Source organism: Trichosurus vulpecula, chromosome 6 (assembly GCF_011100635.1).
Source record: "Trichosurus vulpecula isolate mTriVul1 chromosome 6, mTriVul1.pri, whole genome shotgun sequence".
Taxonomy (NCBI): Eukaryota; Metazoa; Chordata; class Mammalia; order Diprotodontia; family Phalangeridae; genus Trichosurus; species Trichosurus vulpecula.
The window spans coordinates 4180542-4200931 of record NC_050578.1 but is presented as its reverse complement, the minus strand read 5'-3'; the positions used below and the strand labels follow the sequence as shown (position 1 = coordinate 4200931).

Here is a 20390-nt window from a genome sequence, read left to right as displayed (position 1 = left end):
TAGATGAGCTCTGAGGTCTCTTAGAGGCACATCCTGTGATCCTGGGAACCAAGAAAAGAGAAGGGGGAAAAAATGGCCCGAGAGCAGCCAAAATTCTTCACAAAGTTCACAGAACTTAGAACCTACTCATGCTTTTGTTTAACTTTCTTTTTAAATTTTTTTTAATTTATGGAACAAAGCAATCATTTCCATAACATAGCATAATAAAGGACTGCACATGAAGTTGCAAACCTACTATGCACAATGTGTCATTCCTTTCAAATACACAACAAGGTTATTCTTTTCTGTTTTCTTCCCTTCCCAAAGCTTCTAACAAGTTCCATTACCTGGTTTCCCAGAGTACAGTAGGCATGCTTTAGTGCTGGCACGACAGCCTTCCCCACATCATGGTGCTGCTTCAGAAGGGGTCCCTGGATCATAGAATCACAGGAATTGACACCTTTAGGGACCATCGCATCCGAAGGCCTCATTTTGCACATGAGGAAATGAAGGAAGCACCAAGTGGGGGACACAGCGATGTGGTGGCTGGGTTGGGACTGGAACCCGGGGCTCCTCGCTCCTAGAGCAGAGTTCTTCCCAGTAGCATTGGTACGCTCTTGCATTATCAGGAAAAAGATGAGAATTCTGCTAATTCTATTCTTTTAAGAAGTCCAGGAAGTATGTACTTTAGGTACACTTTGGGAATATTTTCATCAAAGTGATGACATTTTTTAAAAAGTTGTTTTACTTGAAATGGGACCAACTTGGGAAGAGCAAAAGAATGTGGCTGCAGGCACGAGTGGCCCCTATGCTGGACCCCAGGCTGCGTGTTCTTAAAGAGGTCCTTCCACTTCACCCAGGGCCTCAGAATGAGGGCTACGGGCTCTCTGGGCTGGAAGAGGCCTTCAAGTCCCATCCAGGGCACCTCACACCTTCTACCACACACCTCCGTGCCCAACAACCTGACACAGACCTCCAGTGATGCTGGCAGGCACATGTTCCTCCCCTCAAGCTGAAAATCTGCCTCTCCAACACACACACAAATGAATGCTGATGCTTTCAGTTATCTGTCCCCGTGGGAGGCTATTTACTCAAAGCATGTTTTCTGGAATGTAATTGAGTTAGCTGGACTGGAGGGGTCAGAGTCCAGTTCCTTCCAGAGGCTTACAGTGGGTCAGTGAGCAGTCCAAGGTCGCACAGGCACCAAGCGGAAGAGCCAGGTTCATCCAAACTTGGTTCTTCTGACTCCAAATCTAGCATACTCTCCAAGCTACCACACTGATTCCCTGACACCAGAGGGATAAGGCGGCTGGCCCCATGGACACATAACCAGAGGGGGCTGGAGACCACCACCAAAGCTACCTGCTTCCCTGATACCAAGCAGACTCCCTTCTGAAACTGGCTCCAGAGGGGTGGTCTTCGGGCTATTCTCAATGGCTGCAAAGCCTTGTCTTTTAAGACAGAATTGATTTCTCAAGAACAGAGTAATTAATTAAGGAGACAAAACTATCTGGAGAGTAAGGTGTAGGTAGCATTGAGGGAAGGATGGATGGCCATGGAGTCAGGCCCTTAACAGAGGGAGCCAAGGGAGAATGGGAAGGACAGAGTCTCCTGAGACTCGGGCCCTGCCCTCAGAACCATCAGAACCGCAGCAAGGAGCAGGAGAGGGACCGGCCACATGGCACTGGTATGAGGAAATTCCCTCCCCCATGTGGTAGAAAAGAGATAACAGAGAGCAACAGTAACAGAACCCAGCATTTAGCAGATCAGGAGGGAAAAGTCTATCCAGTGTTACCTCACTGAATGTGCAAAAAGAATTCCTTTCTCTCCCTCCCCCCAGGCTGCTGGGAGATCTTCTCCCAGGCACTCTCCAGCTGTTCCAGAGAGAATGTGTTTATTACAATAGAGTTAGTGAAAAGTCTCTCTCCTCAGCCTGCAGGCCTGAGCTACGGCAGAATCACGACAGCACTGACATCAGCCCCATTCTACAGACATGGAAACTGAGGCCCAGAGAAGTGGGTAAATCCAAATGGACTCCCTCAAACTTGTCCAGTCCAGAGGACTGCAACCCAGCAGATAGGTGAGAAGGGTGTGGCCGAGGTGGACTGGGCCAGGAGACTGCGGCTGCAGCTGCAGAAAGGGTCTGAGAGGTCAGGACAGAAGCTGCCCAAGCCCCCTGAGCCCGGGCAGCCCAGGCCAGGGCTGGCTCAGTATAAAACAACAGAACATTCCAGAACAAGCAGGCATTTATTTTACTAAAAACTCCCAAATGGCCCAAGTACAAAGTGCCCCGCTATGGATGAGACCAGATGGCCACAATGAGCAGGCCACCCCTTAAAGCACCTCACGGCTAACATTGCAGGTAAGGGGACAGTCCCTGTCATCCCTCTGCACCGGCAGCAGCACCCAGGAGGGCAGCCTCGCACAATGGCAGGCCCAAGGGGGCCCACAGCAAAAGTCCTTTCCTTTAAAAATGAAAAACCCTTGGTCCCTGCAGCTCCCCCAGCAGCTGCAAAGTGCCTGTGTTGTGCCCACCCTGTGGCTAGATGCAGCTTACAGACTCACATTAACAGGCCTGCTGGTGGGGCAGGCTTTCTGGCCTCGCTGACAAGGGAAACAAGAGTCCCCTGCCACATCTCAGAGGGTTGGAGGCCACTGCATAAAGAAAGGTCTTGGGAAATCCCCCTAAAAACCTCTTCTTAAGGCTATCTGAGAGGGAAGCAGGACAACCTCGACACCCTGGGAAACATGCCATGTTTCTAATAACAATCCCTCCCCCATCACAGAACGGCAGCAAATGTCCAAGTAAGATGGGAGGGTTGGGGGGGGGGTGTGAATGGCTCCTGAGATCACCCGGTCTCAAGTGAAGAGCCCCTTCCTGGCTCCAGCCTTCACTTTCTTGGAGCTGCCTGCTGGAGGTGCACTCCCCTGGGCCGAAGAAAACCAGCCTGGGAACTTCCTCTTGGAGGTCTCTGACACGGGCTGTGGGGGAGAAGAAAGGGAGGGACAGACAGGTAGAGAGGGGTGCTGGGCACACAGGGCTTCAGGGTGTGCACAGGTACACCACCTCATGCTACACACCGCATGCATACACACGTCACACACACACACACGCGCGCGCGCACACACCTCATGCCACACACTGCATGAACAAACATCACACACGACACAAAAACACACTGCCACACACATACGTGCACACGCACATGCACACGGGTGCCAGGGGTCAGTCAGGGCACTTGCAGAGGTCTGATACACAGAGCTAAGGGTCCCAAGAAGCACCCTAGCAATGTGGACAAAGAACCCCCTGGGGGTCCGTACAGTGCTTTCCCTCTGTAGCCTCACCCAGTCCTCACAACCCCCTGGTGGTGATGAGGCTCCTGGGGCTCCTGCTCACTCCAGCCCTGTCATTCTCCACTTTCCAGAAAAATCCCAGAATGGAGGCAGCAGCTCCCAGTAACAGGTAGCCCACACAACCAGGAGAAGAGGAGGCAGAGCATTCAGGCCCGAGCGCCAGAGCTTGCTGGGCCTGTAAACCCCACCGGGGCACCTGGGAGACACCCTCAGTGCCAGCTCTGTCACTCTCTACCACGACAGTTAAGGACAAGGCTCATCCTTCCCTCCTTGTGTGGGGAAGGCAGGCCCAGGACACCTAGGGAGAGAGGAAGGGGAACCAAGGAAGCAAGTTCCTGCAGTCAGCCACACCGCCCCACTGCACCATGCAGGCGAATGTCGCTTCTTTGGGTTAAACGAGAGGAGGGCCTCTCATTGGCAAGCAGAGCTAATCTGATTGGGCTCTTAGACCCAACAGGCTTCAGAGTTCAGGCTCTTCAGCTTCTGAAGCCGCAGACCGCTTGGGCAGCAGTCATTCTGGTGAAGCCTCTAGTGAAGCCAGAATCATATTTTTAAATGCACAAAACACACAGAATTATAAAAGGAGCCAAGTGGCCTGAAACCATTATCAAAGCGTTTTTTCAAAAGCTCAGGGACCCCCCATTGAGAAGCCTTGCCCAGGCAGACTGTCTGAAAGCCTTCTCTCACGTGCTCTCTATTGCCTGGACAGCACGCAGAGCCTTGAAGGCAAATGGAAACAAGGCCCCTCATCATCCTGCTGGCTGTCCCTCGGATGACCTTAGAATGCAACCCCAGTACCTTGGCTCTCCACGACCAGAGGAGCCCCTGACAGAGAAGCTCACATGGGCCAGCTGAGGGTGTGCAGATTTTAGAGATTCCTTAAAAGCCCTGCAGGGGGCCAGAGCCAAGGTGGACAGAGCTTCTCTGCACCTCAGCACGGTCCCTACCTTTCCAGGAGAGGTGGGCAGAGGGCACATTTAAACTCCAGTTCCTTGAGAGAAGCCAATCACACACCAGGACATTTGAATCTGAGACCTTAACAAGATGCTTTGTTTGGCCATAAAATTTCCTCCTGTCAGCAGAGGATGCCTAGGGTGCCAATAAGTCACTTTCTATCAGAATTCACAGATGCTCAGGGTTCAAATTCACCCATACTCATTATCAAACTTTAGCAATGAATGCAACCTTGGAAACGGCCCTGCCCCGTGCAGAGAATCCCATTACCACAAACCATTTAGGTGGGAGGGGGCTGCAGCCTGGCTACCTACCTTGTTGGCACCCAAGCAGGGCTCCCAAGTGCTAGGTACAGCACTCTCCACCTTGGACTCCTTTGAGGATGGGTCAGGGAGTGTGGCTTCCAGCGACCTCTCCTTTTCCACCAGCGCCACCACTATCTGGATGAGGTAGGTCTCCACTGTTGAAGGAACCAACGTCCTGATGTCCTTCATTTTGGAAATATCTAAAAACAGATGTCGCCAAGTGACAGTGGAAGAAAACATCCAAGTTTGGAATCATGTAACAGAGCCCTAGACAAAGGCGTCCCCCAATGGGATGGTCACTTTGCTTTGGAGAGCCCGGGAGGCACCGGACAGAGGAATGAACAGCAGCATCTTTGGGCATCTTAAGAAGAGAGAAGCCATGAAGTGCCCAGCATCTCCCTGGGACCCACTACCACCCCTCATTTACAGGCAGTGGAAAAATGTGCCTCAATATTTCCTTATTGTAAAGTGCAAAGAAAAGGCAAGGAGTTCCCTGACTCCTGAGCAGCCCTCCCTGACCTCTGCTGCCCCACTTCTCATGCCCAACGAATCACAGGGAAAACGTTTGGAAGAGCCCGAGTGGTAAAAGGCTTGACAACGTTTGCAGGACTGACTGTGAACTTTGTCTCCAAGTTCAGCCGTCTTATCTTCCCCTTTACACCAAGTTTTCTTCTTCAGTAGCCACCGAGTCATCCACCCAGACCATCCTACCCTCTGCCTCACATCTGCCTACCTGGACCACCACCATCCATTCCCAGAGTCCCTGGGGAAGTGAATCCACTGATCCTTGAAGCACCCCCAGGACCCTGCCCACTTGGTGGGTGACTGTGTGCCAATAAGACTTCTGAGCCAATCTATCTCCTTGTTGGCCCTGACCAGACCAAGGGAGACAAGTTTCCCTTCACAATCTATCCACCTTCTTCCCAGGTCACCTCCCTTCCCTGGGCACAATAATCAAATCAACAGTACCCCACTTCTGGAAAGGACGCATCACTGGGAATACTGCTCCCCTCTCTGACCACCACTTCCCTCCATACGGTGTCTCTGCCATGAAACAGGAGGCCCTGGAAGGGATCATTTCCCTTTGTACAGAGTGCAGGTTTGGCATGCTGTAAAGTGTTTAATAAATGCATTGTCATTCATCCCGTATTGGCCTGGTTCATTCTGAAAAGCTGTTTGACAGCGGTAACGTGCTTCCAAGCACTCTTGGCCCAACGCTGGGGGCATTCTCGGTCTGTGGGGTCTATACTGGACACCTCTAAACTCCCTCCCAATTTAGAATCTATGATTCTCTGCAGTCTCAGCCTGAATGGCCTGAGGTTAACGGACAGGCCATGACTGGGGGGCTGGGGACCAGCACTTGGCAGGGATTGGAACAGTGAAGTCACTTCAGAAACGCTTGGTGACTTGACAAGCAAACAAGGTTGGAACAGCTGGTGTGAGAAATAAGCGTAGATGACAAGAAAGTCAGGGCATCCAAAAAGATCTGTATTTCAATCCCAACTGAAACCCTCTCCTTTGGCCAAACACAACTGGAGTTCTACGGGCCACGTTTTAGCTAGACTACAGAGTAAGTCCAAAGGGAGGAGGCCGGACGTCCTGCACATCTAGCAACTCAGCTGGCCAAGGGAAGGGGCCAGGTGGGGAAGGCCTTTCAAAGCCAAACAGAGGAGAAGCCAAAGGAAGCCCTGGAGTTCAGTGATGGGGAGAGGAACATGGTCAGGCCCAGCCTCTGTTGGCGGTGGTTTTTGACTGTACTTTCACTCCCACTCCAAGGGATCCCGATCACCTCTAGGAGCGAACACACCTTCCTCACTGGGGGAGTGAATCATTTCCCAACCTGGCTCCATCTTCATTTCCAACTTTCCAGCATTCACTACAGGCAACCTGGCTCACTTCTGCTTGGTCAGAACCTAGTCTGAAATGCCCCTTCCCTTCCCTGTGTTTCAGGGTTAACTGTCGGGGCAGTGGACAGAGCACCAGGCCTGGAGTCAGGGAGACCTGAATTCAAATCCAGCCTCAGATGATGACGAGCTGGGTGGCTTTGGGCAAGTCACTTAACCACCCTTTGCCTCAGTTTCTTCATGTATAAAATGGTTAATGACACACCTACCTCCAATGCTGTTGCAAGGACAGAGGCCTTGCACCTGGCAAAAGCACCTGGCAAACCTTAAAGCCTAGCAATACCATTTCCCACTCCCTTCAAAGCTCTGCTCACTCTGCTTATGTGAGGTCTGCCCGACCCCCTCAGCTGCTGCCACCTCCCCTGCCAAATGGCCACAAGACAGCGAGCTCCCTGAGGGCACAGACTGACTCTCTGGCCTTTGCACATTGCTTGAAAACAGTTACCGTGTTCTCCCTCCACCTAAGCTCTCCAAGCCATCAGCTACACCCCATGCAGTCTGGCAGTGTGTCTGGCCACTTCTCGGTGGAGTGTCACCTGCCAAGGGGCTCAGCTTCTAGCTGGGCCTGATCAGGAATACCTGCTTCCCTCCCTAGGGTGCTGTGAGGCTGTCAGAGCCTCCGAGGTCTGTTCCGTCTTTCTCTCAAGCACACACCAGAACCTTTGTCAAAAGCTCTGCATAAAACTGTTACTAAATGCCCCTCAGGCCTCTGGCAGCATCTCCTCAGGGGCCCCTGATCCCAAAGGGCCGATGAGCAGACCATTAAAAGAGCAATGGGTTTGTGGAAAAGTAAAGAATTCATGACCCAACAAGAGATAGAGAGCATTACAAAATGCAAAATGGATAATTTTGATTATGTCAAATTGAAATGTTTTTGTACAAAAAAAGCCAATGCAACAAAAATTAGGAGGGAAGCAGAAAATTGGGAGAAAATCTTTGCAACAAGTATCTCTGATAAAGGCCTCATTTCTAAAATATACAGGGAACTGAGCCAAATATATAGGAATACAAGCCATTCCCCAATTGAGAAATGGTCAAAGGATATGAACAGGCAGTTTTCAGAGGAAGAAATTAAAGCTATCTACAGGCATATGGAAAAATGCTCTGGATCACTACTGATTAGAGAAATGCGAATCAAAACAACTCTTAGATACCACATCTCTCCTGTCAGATTGGCTAAAATAACAAATCAGGAGAATGATAAATGCTGGAAAGGATGTGGGGAAATTGGAACATTGTTGTATTGCTGGTGGAGTTGTGAGCTGATCCAGCCATTTTGGAGGGCGGTGTGGAACTATGCCCAAAGGGCTATAGAAATGTTCATACCCTTTGACCCAGCAATACCACTTCTAGGGTTGTATCCCAAAGAAATCACGCAAGCGGGAAAAGGACCCATATGTACAAAAATATTTATAGCAGCTCTTTTAGTGGTAGCCAAGAATTGGAAATCAAAGGGATGGCCATCAATTGGGGAATGGCTGAACAAGCTGTGGTATATGAAGGTGATGGAATACTACTGTGCCATAAGAAATGGGGATGATGCAGACTTTGTAACAACCTGGAAAAACCTACACGACATAATGCTGAGAGAGCGGAGCAGAGCCAGGAGAACGTTGTGCACAGCCACAGATATATGGATTCCGTGAGGACCAACCCTGACATACTGCGCTCTTCTCAGCAACCTAAGGGGCAAGGACAACTCCAGGGGACTCACGATGGAGAATGCTATCTTCATCCAGAGAAAGAACTGTGAAGTTTGAATACAGACTGAGGCACACTACATGCTCGCCTTTTCTGCTTCTCTTTTGTTTTTGTTTTTGGGTTTTTTTTTTGGTTCTGTCTCTTCTTTCTCATGATTCATTCCATTGGTCAAAATTCTTCTCCACGACTTGACTAGTGCATAAATTAATTCAATGCGAAGTTATACATGACAGTTATATGAGATTCCATGCCATCTTGGGGAGGGAGGGGGGAGGGAGGGGAGAAAAACTGGAACTCAAAACCATGTAGAACCGTGTGTGGTAAACTAAAAATAAATAAAGAAATTCAAAAAAAAAAAAAAGAGCAATGGGGCTGGGTGGCCTGCTTCCGGGCTAGACTGGACTCTCAGACCTGGCTGCAAGGCTTGTTTAAACAACACAGACAACTGTAACACTGCCTAAGGAACCCAGCAAATGGAATAGCGGCTGGTTTGAGGGACCCAACTCTCAGCTCTCTAATCTCTTCTAGGCCATGCCAACCTGGTGCCTCTGTCAAGAGGCTACCAGAAAAATGCCTGCCCCAAACCGAGCACCTCTTTGAACATGCGAACAGACTAGATGACTTTAACTGTCTTCAGCGGAACCTGTACGAAGGAGCCTCCAGAGGGCTCGATCTCAGGAACACAACATACTATTGAATTACTGTTTGTTGACTCTAAAAACCCACTTGACTTGACAGGGGAATCCACTGCCCACGAGGCTCTCCCCCCAAGGAGTCTCTTGTGTGCACCTGAAGCTCACCAGAGTCCCTGAAAGAGGGAACAAGGTGATCTTGGAGGTTAACATTAAGTAAGGCAGAAGACAAGCACAAAAGGACCTACCCCCGTCAGAGAGGGTGCCCGGGGCCGAGCATCAAGCACCCAAAGGAGGAGGGAATCTCTATGGAGTGTGGAGGGAGTGCTCTTCTGTGGATTAACCACGGGACCACTTGCCACAAGCCCAAAATCTCTGCTGAGACCCAAACACACCTAACTACTCAGTGGGGGAAGAGTACATGCTGCAGGTCAGGAAGCATCTCTCTCAAGGGCTGGGCCCCACTGCTGTGAAACAAAAACGCACTGCTATGACCTCAGCTTTCTCCTGCGGATGCCAATGGCTGAGATACACAGAATCACCATTACAACAGATAGCACGCCCTCTAATGATTTAAGGTTTCAGATCTTATCTGCTCCTGACAATCACCCTATGAAGTGCCCAAACCTCTGGGCTCCCCGACTCAGGGACACGTGATGCATGTTGGCAGAGGAGGCCCCCCAGCGCACTGGCAGACCCTGGGATGGCCTCAGATGAGAAGGGGTGGGGGAGCTAGGAGAGGGAACCCGTGGGAAGGACGGAAGGGACACACTGGATTTAGAGCAGCGACCACACCTCTATGACGGGGCAGCCATTGGCTACCAACAACTGAATACTTGCCCTGACTCATCTCATTCTGTCTACCATCTGCTACAGCATTCTGGGACCTGTGCGCGCTTAGGTTGTCACTGACTTTAAAGAACGTAAAATCTTATGTAAAACAATCCAATCAAAAAATAGCTATTTGGAAATTTATTTTTTGCCAGTGCCTTCTATCATCTGGATCACAGAGTTATCCTAAAACAGTGCTACGCTGACATGAACAATTGGGGGGGGGGGAGGCGGGGGTGAGGTTCCCACCCATGAAAATGAGAGCAAGGGGACCACAACTAGGTTTGTAGACAGAGCTGAGGATACCAAGGTGGGCCTGGGCTGCTCTCTTGGTGGCTGGTCCCCTGCTGACCACCCCTCCAGCTCCACATATGAAAGGAAAAGCAGAGCCACCAGCCCTCCCGCTGCTGCCTGGGCACCTCAGGAGAGCTCACAGCCGCTCTGAATTATGCCCAGAACCTCCCCATCTTAGAAGGATGGACCAAAGATGCTGAAGAAGGCCCAAAACTGGAACAGGGTCTAAGAAGCCTGTGTGTCTCTCTCCCAAGCAAAGCAATGCTAGAAACATGAACAAACAATAACACCTCACTCTTCCAAGGCGTGTGGCCACCATTAAAGTCAGGATAACGAGGCACACTCAGGACAAGCCCATGCCCAAGCCGCGGTGCTCATCAACACCCTGAAGTCTCAGATGAAAGAACCCATGGGCCCACTTTCGTAGGGTCTCCCAAACCTTCAGCTGCTCCCTACCACCTCTCCCTTGTCCCTGACGCTCCATCCTCCCCAAGATGAGGCTCCCCTGAGCATGGTCTGCACCTCGCTCATGCTGCTTCCCAGGCCTGAGTTCAATCAACAAGCTTTTGTGGAACACCAGCTGCCCTGCAAGGTACCAGGCCCTGACCGCAGGGGGCTTAGACTCAACCTGTGCACAGAGGAGCACTTCCCAAATATACGCCAAGGCTCCCCCTCCATGCCTAGGAATAAGCCCCCCTTGCCCACTGCAGACTTCACAGGGCACTCTGCTCTGCACCTCTACTTTGGTAATGTGTGTTTCTAGTTAACAGGGCCCGTCCCTGCCCCCTTTTGCAGGCAGGCCCATGAAGCCCACTGAGCCTTCCTGCTCACCCCGGGTTCCACCATAGGGCTCTGCAAACAAGCCCCAGTGTCTCCACTCCAGGTGCCCGCCGCCATCAAGCAATGGCTTCCCAAGCAGGGGGTGTTACTGCTCCCAGGGACGGCTTTCCCATGCCCTGCCGACAGGGAGCTGAGCTCAGGAAATGCAATGACAGTCACCGCTGAGGATCAATATGCCCAGAAAGGGGATGAGCTAAGCCCATATCACGAATGAAACAGAGGAGCAGCCCAATCGCTTCGGGACAAGGAGGCAGCCTCTGGACACTGAGGAGGCCATGAAGGAAAGTTTGAGAGAGAGTGTGACCCAAAGCAGTGGAAGGCTTGGATCTGCATCACTCCAATGACAGTCAGGACCAGGCTGGTACAGGCCCTCAGCGGCCATGGTCTGGCAGGGGATGGGGGGAGATCCAACATCGGCATTCAGGAAATTGACACGACTGAGACTGCCAGACAGAGAAAAGCACCCGAGTTCTGAGCTGGCTCTCAATATGGCCAGGCTGTGCACTCTAAGGACACGGGCAAATCCCAGACGGCGAGGGCAGGCCCAGGTGCTAGAAGTACACACAGTATCCCAGTCGATCCTGCCTGCAGCCTTCGAGCGCGAGCCTGCCCTCCCCCAGAGGCCTGTGGCTCCCTGAACAAGCCACCCACGTAACCGAATAAGCCGAGGGCTTGTGTCACTCAGACACTGAGTTAGCTCAATTCAGTCTCAATGCTGTAATATCACCAGTGTGGTCAGCTATCAGCTGTTCCGTCCCCTGCAGTCTCCAAGGGCAGCCTAGGGCCCAGATCTCTTCCTGAACATGCAGCTGCCACCATGTGTGCCCACCACACATACATCATTTGTCAGAAATCAGGTCAAATGGAAGCCATGAGGGAAAGAGCCCTGCACTAGGGTCAGAAGGAGCAGGGTTCAGATCCTGGCTTTCTCCTGCCCTACGTGGATGCCCTCAGACCCAGCACTGCCCTGAGCCAAGCTGATTAAAGGTGAAAATGAGGAGCAAGAGCACATGACGTCTCCATGCTCTAAATTCTACGCTTCGGCTGGTGGACTGGGGGGGGGGGGGGCCCTGCAGAGAAGCAGGAAGCATTCAGAGCACGGTCCACAGAAGGGGCGCAGAGAAGGGAAGTGAGGGAGCCTCCCTCCCAGCTGCAGGGAGCTACTGCCACCTTTCACCAAAGCACCAAAGACTCACACTGCCCATGGAGGCCAAAGCTGGCCCAGCTGGTTCCCTCTGGCCTCGAAGGCAAAAGGCAGGCCAAGGCAGGAGGCTCACCTGAGTTGATGGGAGGGTTCTGGATCACATCGGTGATTATCTTCCGGACGTGCGGAGTCAGGCCTGCACGTTCGAGGTCCAGAGGATAGCCTGCCTTCACTGCCTGGGATAAGTGACTGCCTACCACAGGGAGAGGCATCATCCTGTCCTTGGCAATGCTTCCCTGGGAAGACAAGAACAAAGATAGCCATGGGTCAGGCACAACAGGGGGCAAAAAGGGTCAGAGGCAGGGGGCACAGTGGTCCCAAGCCTCATCCTCTGGGCAATCTCAGCCTTGCCATTCAAAATAAGAATGATTGTAGGCCACGGCTGAGGTCCATGCCCTCCTCCCCATAAGGCCTTGCCCCTGGCTCGCCACACCAAGGGTGGGCCAGCTTCTATCTACAAGTGATCTTGGGGACTTGGGGCACATGGGATTCCATCATCACAGATTCTGAAGTCTCCTGCCATCTATCATACCAGAGACTCTGCAGGAAACTGAAAACTAGTTCCCTTGTGGAAGCCAGTGATAATAAGTGCCCCCGTTAGAAAGCACATCGCCCTTTTCCACTGCCACACTACAAATGCATCACGTTTTTTCGTGCTGGCCTCCTTGGTGGTCCTCGGTTAGGTGTAGGCTGGAACTCAACACACCCCCCCGGGCATTCACTTAGGGGTACATTCCTTAGACAAGTTCACTGGGGGACAGCTTCTCTCTTGGGGTTTCTTTCACTCCCTCCTGACCTGCTGACCTCCCAAGGCTGTGGACGGTCCTGCAGTGGGCCTGCTGCTCACGGGAAAGCCACTATGCTTCCAGAAGAGGCAAGGGAGGTTTTAAATTACTTCCATAAACTTTTCACCCTTCCCTGCTAGACAGGGCACCATGTGTGTGAGTAATAATACCAGGGTTATTTGATACAGGGCATCAAGTTACCTCACACTAATTGCACCCCTGCTCCTGAGTAATCAGTCCTTGGACATTTTTAATTTTGTGGTTAACTGACAAGTCCCCCTATCTCAGCCTCTTGGGAAGGGAAGCCAATTACACAACCAAATACACCAAAAATAGTAACAAAGGGCACCTACAGTGACGGCCACACCCACCAAGAACAGAGAAGGGGGCTGGGCAGTTGGCCTCCGGACAGCCGCAGGACCCGTGTGCCCAGTGACCACGAAGGTGTATGAGAGCAAAATGCTTTGGAACCCTTTAAGCTGCCGTGGTGCAGCCAAAACTGTTAGCGTAACGTGATCCAACACATCGACATGTGCACGCCACCCATGGGCCACACAACTGCTCAGGGCCACAGAGATCTGATTTTGGCTCCTATTTCTAACAAATGTGACCCCTTCTGATTGGCCCCAGGGACACGCAAGCTGGGAAGACCCAAGTTCAATCCCCACCTCAGATACTTCCCAGCCGTGCGACTCTGGGCAAGTCGCATACCCTGTCTGCCTCAGCTCCTCATGTGTGCAATCAGGAAAACGTGAGCACATCCCTTCCATCATGCTCTGCACCCTTAAAGGGCTCAGTAAAGGCCAGCTATTCATAACCAGCCCGAAGGATGACTGGGCTCAATCTGGACAAGTTTAGGGGCCTGTTCAGCCCCGTCTACACTGGCCCTTACCAGCACACAGAGGCTGGAGGAGCCCAGAAAGAAGACAGAGTGTAAGGGCAGGGTCAGCGAGAAAGTCACTCCAAGGGGACGACCCCATTTCAGACCAGGCCTCCTTTCCAAAGAGACTCTGAAAAGTACATCATTCTTTTGCGGGGGGACATACACCCATGAAAGCCTCCTCAGGCCAAACTGAGGAGCCAGTGAGGAGCGTCGGAGGTCTTTGGAAGGTGAAGGATTCTGAAATTGTACCTAATTCTCTGATAATCTAAGAGTTTCCCTAAATCTCTGCTTAGAACAAAGATCCTGACAATACAGTCCTCTGGGCAGCCTTCACGCCCCAACCACACAATACGCACCCATATCCAGTAGTCGGTGAGGCCTGGGACACTAACAGAGGCAAAGGTCAGGGACCCAGGACAGGACGAGCGTGGCCAAGAGAGCAGCCGCCCAGACAACAGCCCCAAGCCTTCAATGTTATCACAACATAAACGGGCATGAAGCAGGGCCCCAATCCCTGGGACCCAAAGGCTACACTCACCAAAGACATGTTCTTCTCCTGGAACAAAGAATAAGTGATGGAGACTGACTTGGGAAGCGGTCTGTGCTCCTGTCTCTTTGCTAAGCTGTCTTCCTCTGCTCCAGGTGAAGGTCTGGGAAACACGTCTGTCTACAAGGGAAGAAGAGAGAGCATGAGTATTGTCAGAAGCAACCCAAGAGCTCCCCAAGTTCCATCTGCCCAGAGACAAGATGATGTCTGGAGGGAAGCAGGATTCTGGAACACAGAGCGAGACTAGAGGGGACAGATTCAGGCCAAGTCACGTCCACTCGCTTACGGCCTCACTTACGAGCCACAGGGTCACAAAGGGAGAGCTGAGCATCTAGCCCAGTGCCACATGAAGAGGGCACAGGCCTCCAAGAGGGGGGAGTAGCTGGCCCGAGGTCACCAAGGACGGATGGGACAAAGGCAGGATTTGAACCCGGCTCTGAGACTCCAAAGCTAACATCCTCAGTAGGCTACACTGCCTCCCTAGAAAGCCTGAGCCTTCCCTCTGGCCGTGAAGATAGCATGACGAAGGATTTCTGGCTCTTGCCCTAAACGCTAAAAAGCAACACAATCTTAGGAGGTCACAAAATCCACAAACCTCCACTGCTCCCAAACAGGAGAGACGAGGGGAAGCGCCCTGTCACTGCTGTCTGCGCGCTGGGCCTCGCCCACGGCACCCACACTGCCCTCGGATCATCTCTTCACATGGCATTACTGTTATTCTTTTTCCCTCCAAAGAATCACAAGTCTACGAGCAGGAAGGCCCTTGGAAGTCATCCAGGACATTTTACAGATGGGGAAACTGAGAACCATAGAGGGGAGGGCACCAGACCCAGGTCCCAGACTGGGTAATGAATGCAAAGGCAGGATTCAAACTCGAGTCCTCTCTGCCATCTGGGGGGCCCAATGGTTAGAGCCCAGAAGACCTACCCTCAAATCAGGCCTCGGTGTCGATGCCTGGGAAGCCGCTTCGGCTCTCCCCGACTCAGTGATTCCCACCTCTACAATGGGTCCATAATGGCACCTATCACCCAGGCCAGCTGTGAGGACCGAAGGAGATTAAGCTCCGTGGTGTGCTTAGCAGAGCGCCGGGCACCGACCACAGGCTTGCTCCCTGCCCTTCCTTCCTTCCTTGGCCAGCACTCCATACTAACATTTCTTCCTTGGCTCAATCGTAATCCTTCACCTTCATGTCCCAGTGGGTGCAGCCAGTCCCTGGAAGCCTCCAGAAACGTGGCGGGGCGGCGCTGGGATGGTAGCGAGCCTGAAGGTCTGCAAAGCATTTCACAAACATTATCTCCTTTGATCCCCATGGGAACCGCCATGGGAGGGAGATGCTATAACGATTCCCATTGTAGAGATGGGGATCACTGAGGCAGGCAGAAGGGAAGGATTTGAATTCAAGTCTTCCTGACTCCAGGCCCATGGCCACCCACTGCACCACCTAGGCCCAAAGATGCATGAGGCTCCCGATCTCAGTCCACCTGGAGTCAGGGAAGATGTCCCCATCCATGGAAAGACAAAAAAGATGACCCCACGTGGGATGATCCTAGCCTGTCGCAGGAAGCCTCGATGCAGAGCTCATGAAGCTACCTCGGGGGGAGCTCAGGGCTCTCTAGCAGGGCCTGAGAAGGAGGTGGAGTGGCAGAAACACAGATCAGTAAAGACCTTAAAACACAAGCAACACAGGAAGTGTGGAAGCCACGGCCCTCGTTGGCTGGAAGGAAAGGTCTCAAAGGAGCCTCTCGCTCCAACCTCACCTCTCAGGCCTCTCTGCCTCTACAGAAACCCTCGGGGTCACGTCCGGTGCTCCTACCAGCCAAGGGTCCCTAGGAATCCAAGCTGCTGCGTAGACATTTTGCATATTGGCAGGGAAAAGGCCAAGTCCCTATCTGGTGCATCCGAGGCATGCCCAGGTTCTCTGAGAATCTGACCCTGCCCCAAAGGAAGAGTAACCTCATTTTTCAGGAAAGCCTAGAACTGTGATCTTCACCTAGGGTCCTCAGGTCTGAAGGCATCCTGAGGCTAGAAAGCAGAACCTAATGCATAATGAGTAAGGGATCCAGAGTCCAGGTCCCTGGGCACCTGACCAGGTCTTGACCCAAATCACCTCTGGGGAGCTCTCCATGGTTCTGACAAGAGAGGGCAGCCTCGGGTCCTTTGGCATGCAGGTCAGGTCGACTCCAGACCCTATCCCACACAAATGACTACCTAGAGTTAATCTGACAAGGCTTGGAGAAGAAATTCAATCTTCAAAAAAAGTCTCAAGGAATCTATGGCATTTTATGAGTCAAACAATGGAGTTAACCCTTCTATTTAAGAAGGAACAAGAGAATAATGTCATCCTGACAATCGTATGAGTTAAAAATAACTTTCTCCTCAGGTTCTTTGTGGCACTGGTCCTTTCCCAATACACTCAATAATTTTGTCAGGCTTCATTCTATTTGCACATCTGCATTTGAATGAGCATCATACAACGAAAAGTGCCATTCCTGCCTCACAGGAAGCTCTTGGAGGCCCCAAAAAGATGGAATCGGCCTCCAGAGCAGGAGAGCACTTGAAAAGATTCTTAACATTTACATTCATGAAATTCAGTCAAATGATTTCCCCGATTCCCCACTAAGACTTCATAACAGGGCTTGTGTTCCCATCCTCAGCTACAGAATTCCGATTAGAAGCACTGGCACAAACACGGTCATGAGGTTTCTATATTTCACAGACTCTGTCCTTCCTCTTTTCTACTTCCATAAAAGAAACTGGACAAATGATGAAATCTCACTTATAATGACTTTAAAAATGTCTCCTATTTTAAAAAAAAAAAGCATCGAAATTGTCATTCAGCCTCTTGGAGAGATTGAAGAAAGGTGTCAGTCATAAGATACAAACGAATTATCCCCAACCTATACAGAAAATCCCACCTTGAATTAGCTGCCCGTGAACCTTTCCAGGGTTAGGAAATAAAGGCTCCCAGAAGCACCTGGGAATAAGCAGTGTGTTTCTCCTAGCATTGTTTATAACTACAAGCTTCTGAAATGAAATTTAAAAACTAGCAAGCAGAGGGGTTGGGGGAAGAGGTAGCATGCCTTTCTTTAAAGGAAAAAAACAGTGAAAATATAACTCGGACGCTGCTATCCATCCTCCAATTCAATCAATCAATCGCAGTTAGTAGGTGCCTCGAAAGTGCCAAGCACTGGGTCTACAAAGAGAAAAGTCAATCAGTCCCTGCCCTGAAAAGAGACACCAACAGTGGCCACACTAACTAGAACATTGAGAGGAGTTCCCCAATAAAGATGAGGGTGATAGGGAAGGAAGGTGCTCACAGCTGACAGACACGAGCAGGTCTCCTACAGGAGCTGGCCCTCGAGCCAAGCTTTGTATTCCAAGAGGGGCTGAGGCACACAGACAGAGGCAGGAGTGTACTGTAGGGGGACTGGCCACAACGGCTCAGACAACAGTGTGCAGTAAGGGTAATAAGTAAGAACTCGGGAAAGGTAGGATGAGGAAAAGCTCAATCGGGACACCTATAGTTGATCCCAGAAGCAATAGGGAGCCTCTGAAGTTTACTGAGTAAGGAAGGTCATCACGCCTGAGCTAACTTAGGAAAATGCATTTGGTGACTGTGCAGAGGTTAGTTTGGAAAGGAATCTGGAGGCAGGGAGTCCAGAGGAAGGGTGACAGGATCCTGAACCAGGGGAGATGCCAGGGAGGAAGAACCTCCAAGACCGAGCAGCTGATGGGATGGAGAGAGGGAGGGGAAGGAGTCGGGGAGACTGGATGGACAGTGGTGCCTCAGACAGGCAGAGGGAGGGTCTGAGAGCAAAGACCCCAAGTTCTGCCGAGAGGACAGCCAGTCCTAAATGCCCACCAGGCAGTGGTGGTGATCCAAGACTGGAGGTCAGCAGAGGTGACCATGGACACTCATGGGGCTGATAAGGTCATAATGCAGGGCAGGGCTTTTCACTGGCTGAAGCAGCAGACCCGTGAAGCCCCTGGACCCCTGCCCAGAAGGCTTTTGAATGAAAAAAGGTAAAATGAAGAAAATTCCAAAGCAAAGCAATTATCTTGAAACACAGTTATCAAAATATTTAAAAAGCAAATTTGTGGATCCCAGGTGAAGAAACCCTGGAGTGGAGAGAGGGGACGATCTAGATGATTCCTGAGAAACAGTCAGTAAATAAGCATTTATTAAGCACCTACTATGTGCTAGGCACTGGGCTAAGCAGATACACAAAGAGACAAAAGCCGGTCCCTGCCCTGGAGGAGCTTATAATCTAATGGGGGAGCAGCAAGCAAACCAGTGCAAACAAACAAGCTAATAATTAGAGGGAGGGCTTTGGAATTGAGAGGGGTTTGAGAAACCTTCCTGTGGAAGCTGGGATTTCAGCTGGGACTTAATGGAAGCCAGGGAGATCAGCAGGGTGGGAAGCACTCCAGAGAAATGCCTAGAACTGAGAGGCAGTGGCCAAGGTGACTGAACGGGAGAGGGTATCTCTGGGAAGGAGGTTGGGAAGGGCTCTGGACGCCATAGAGACCATTTTGTATTTGACCCTGGAAGTGACCAGAAGCCACTGAAGCTAACTGAGTAGGGAGGACGACATGATCAGATCTAGGCTTTAGGAAAATCACCCTGATGGAGGATGGACTGGAGGGGGAGAGACTCCCCCAGCAGCTATGAACAGTCCATGTGGGAGGTGAAGAGGGTCTGCACCAGGGTGGGAGCAGCGTCAGAGGAGAGGAAGGGGTGTTATTTAAGAGATGATACACAGGTGATATGGACAGGGTGGAAAGTGCACAGTCCGTGACCTGGACTCACAGAGGAAATACACCCACCACGAAGAGCCTCGAGCATGAGAAGCCCAGTGCCCCCCACCCAGATGCCAAAACCCCTTTCTGTTCGGAGACCATCTGACTTAGCCTCAGTGCACTTGTTAGGCAGCAGAGAGAGGTGGGGCCAGAGGGCAGGCGCCAGGTGGGAGGCCCTGCCCAGACAAGGGGGGGCAGCTCTGCGCATCTTACCGGAAGATCATTTGTCTGGCTGAAGGCTCGGATGACCTCCAGGAGAGGGGCCAGCATCAAGCACTTGGCCTCAGAAACGCCTTCAATGTTTTTCAGACTTTCCAAGGTACTTGGCCTGTTGAAAAATATGAGATGAACATGAAAAAAGCACCCCTGCCTCTAAGTAGGAGCCGACTGATCCTCAACAAATTAAAGAAAAAACACGTTCCCAACTGCCAAGGCCCCTCGTTAAATCTGGGTTCTACTGTCACTCTAACAACATTTCTGGGCTGTGTGGGGGCCTGAGGGCAGTGCTGGGACCAGAGGCAGGCAGACCTGACTCCCTGACAAGCTATGGGACCAGGGAAAGCCACTTCACTGCCATCGGCCTGTGTGCCCCTCTGTAAAATGCAGATAATAATGACCCACCTCCCAGGGCAGTTGTGGGGATCACAGGAGTACCATCCATAAAGTACTTGGCAAACCTTCAAGCTCTATATAAACGCCAGCTATTATCATTATCATTAAGTAAACTCCACAGAGAACACACAGCGGTTTCGTTGGAAATACATCCAACAAATTAACAGCCAAGCAGTACAGGTCAACAGTCTGAGAAGAATATCTTTTCCAGGAATCCTGATTTGAAGAGGACCATCACTAAGGGCCACTAGTTGGCCAAATGCTGTGCTGACACAATCCTTGGGCCTGAAGGGACACAGGGACAGAAGGAAGGAGCTGGGAAAGCAGGGAGGGGGGCTTCCATGCAACGACGAGATGGGCAAATGGGCCCGGGCCCGGGCACCCACCCCAAACCAAGCAGCAAAGGAAGTTCTCTGATGTGCCCACATCATCAGGGGATAAATTTGGAGCTGGAGGGGTCCCAAGCAGCTCTTCCTCTCAACACCTTGTTTTAGAACTCTGCCCAGGTCTGGGGACCCAGCCACACTCACTGACGCCCTGACTGTGGCACCTATCCTGGGGGATTGGGGGTGGGGGCCAACCCAGAGAATACCGTGGGAAGCGGGACAGATTTCAGAGTGGCCTTGTCGGGCAGGCACATTCAAAACATGGAAAAATGGCAGACAGAGCTGGGGGCAAGGTGAAAGTCAAGGTTTTGCAATGAATGGCCATGGGGCAAGAGGAGACATCCAAGACCCTGCTGGGGTCTGCAGCCTCGACACTGGG

The 20390-nt window shown here is 51.6% G+C and overlaps 1 protein-coding gene across 2 annotated transcripts in view; it reads right to left on the bottom strand.

Moving 5' to 3' along the window:
* Positions 1-2207: 2207 nt before the first annotated feature.
* WRN (WRN RecQ like helicase) overlaps positions 2208-20390 on the bottom strand; it is a 79985-nt gene continuing 61802 nt past the window's right edge. For both annotated transcript variants that reach the window (XM_036765126.1, XM_036765127.1), the window contains exons 28-32: positions 19227-19341; positions 14205-14333; positions 12072-12234; positions 4602-4792; positions 2208-2961 (exon numbers count right to left, since the gene is read on the bottom strand). In XM_036765126.1, coding sequence (XP_036621021.1) covers positions 2839-2961; positions 4602-4792; positions 12072-12234; positions 14205-14333; positions 19227-19341 — 721 coding nt within the window. In that variant the 3' untranslated portion in view covers positions 2208-2838. The remainder of the gene's footprint in view (positions 2962-4601; positions 4793-12071; positions 12235-14204; positions 14334-19226; positions 19342-20390) is intronic.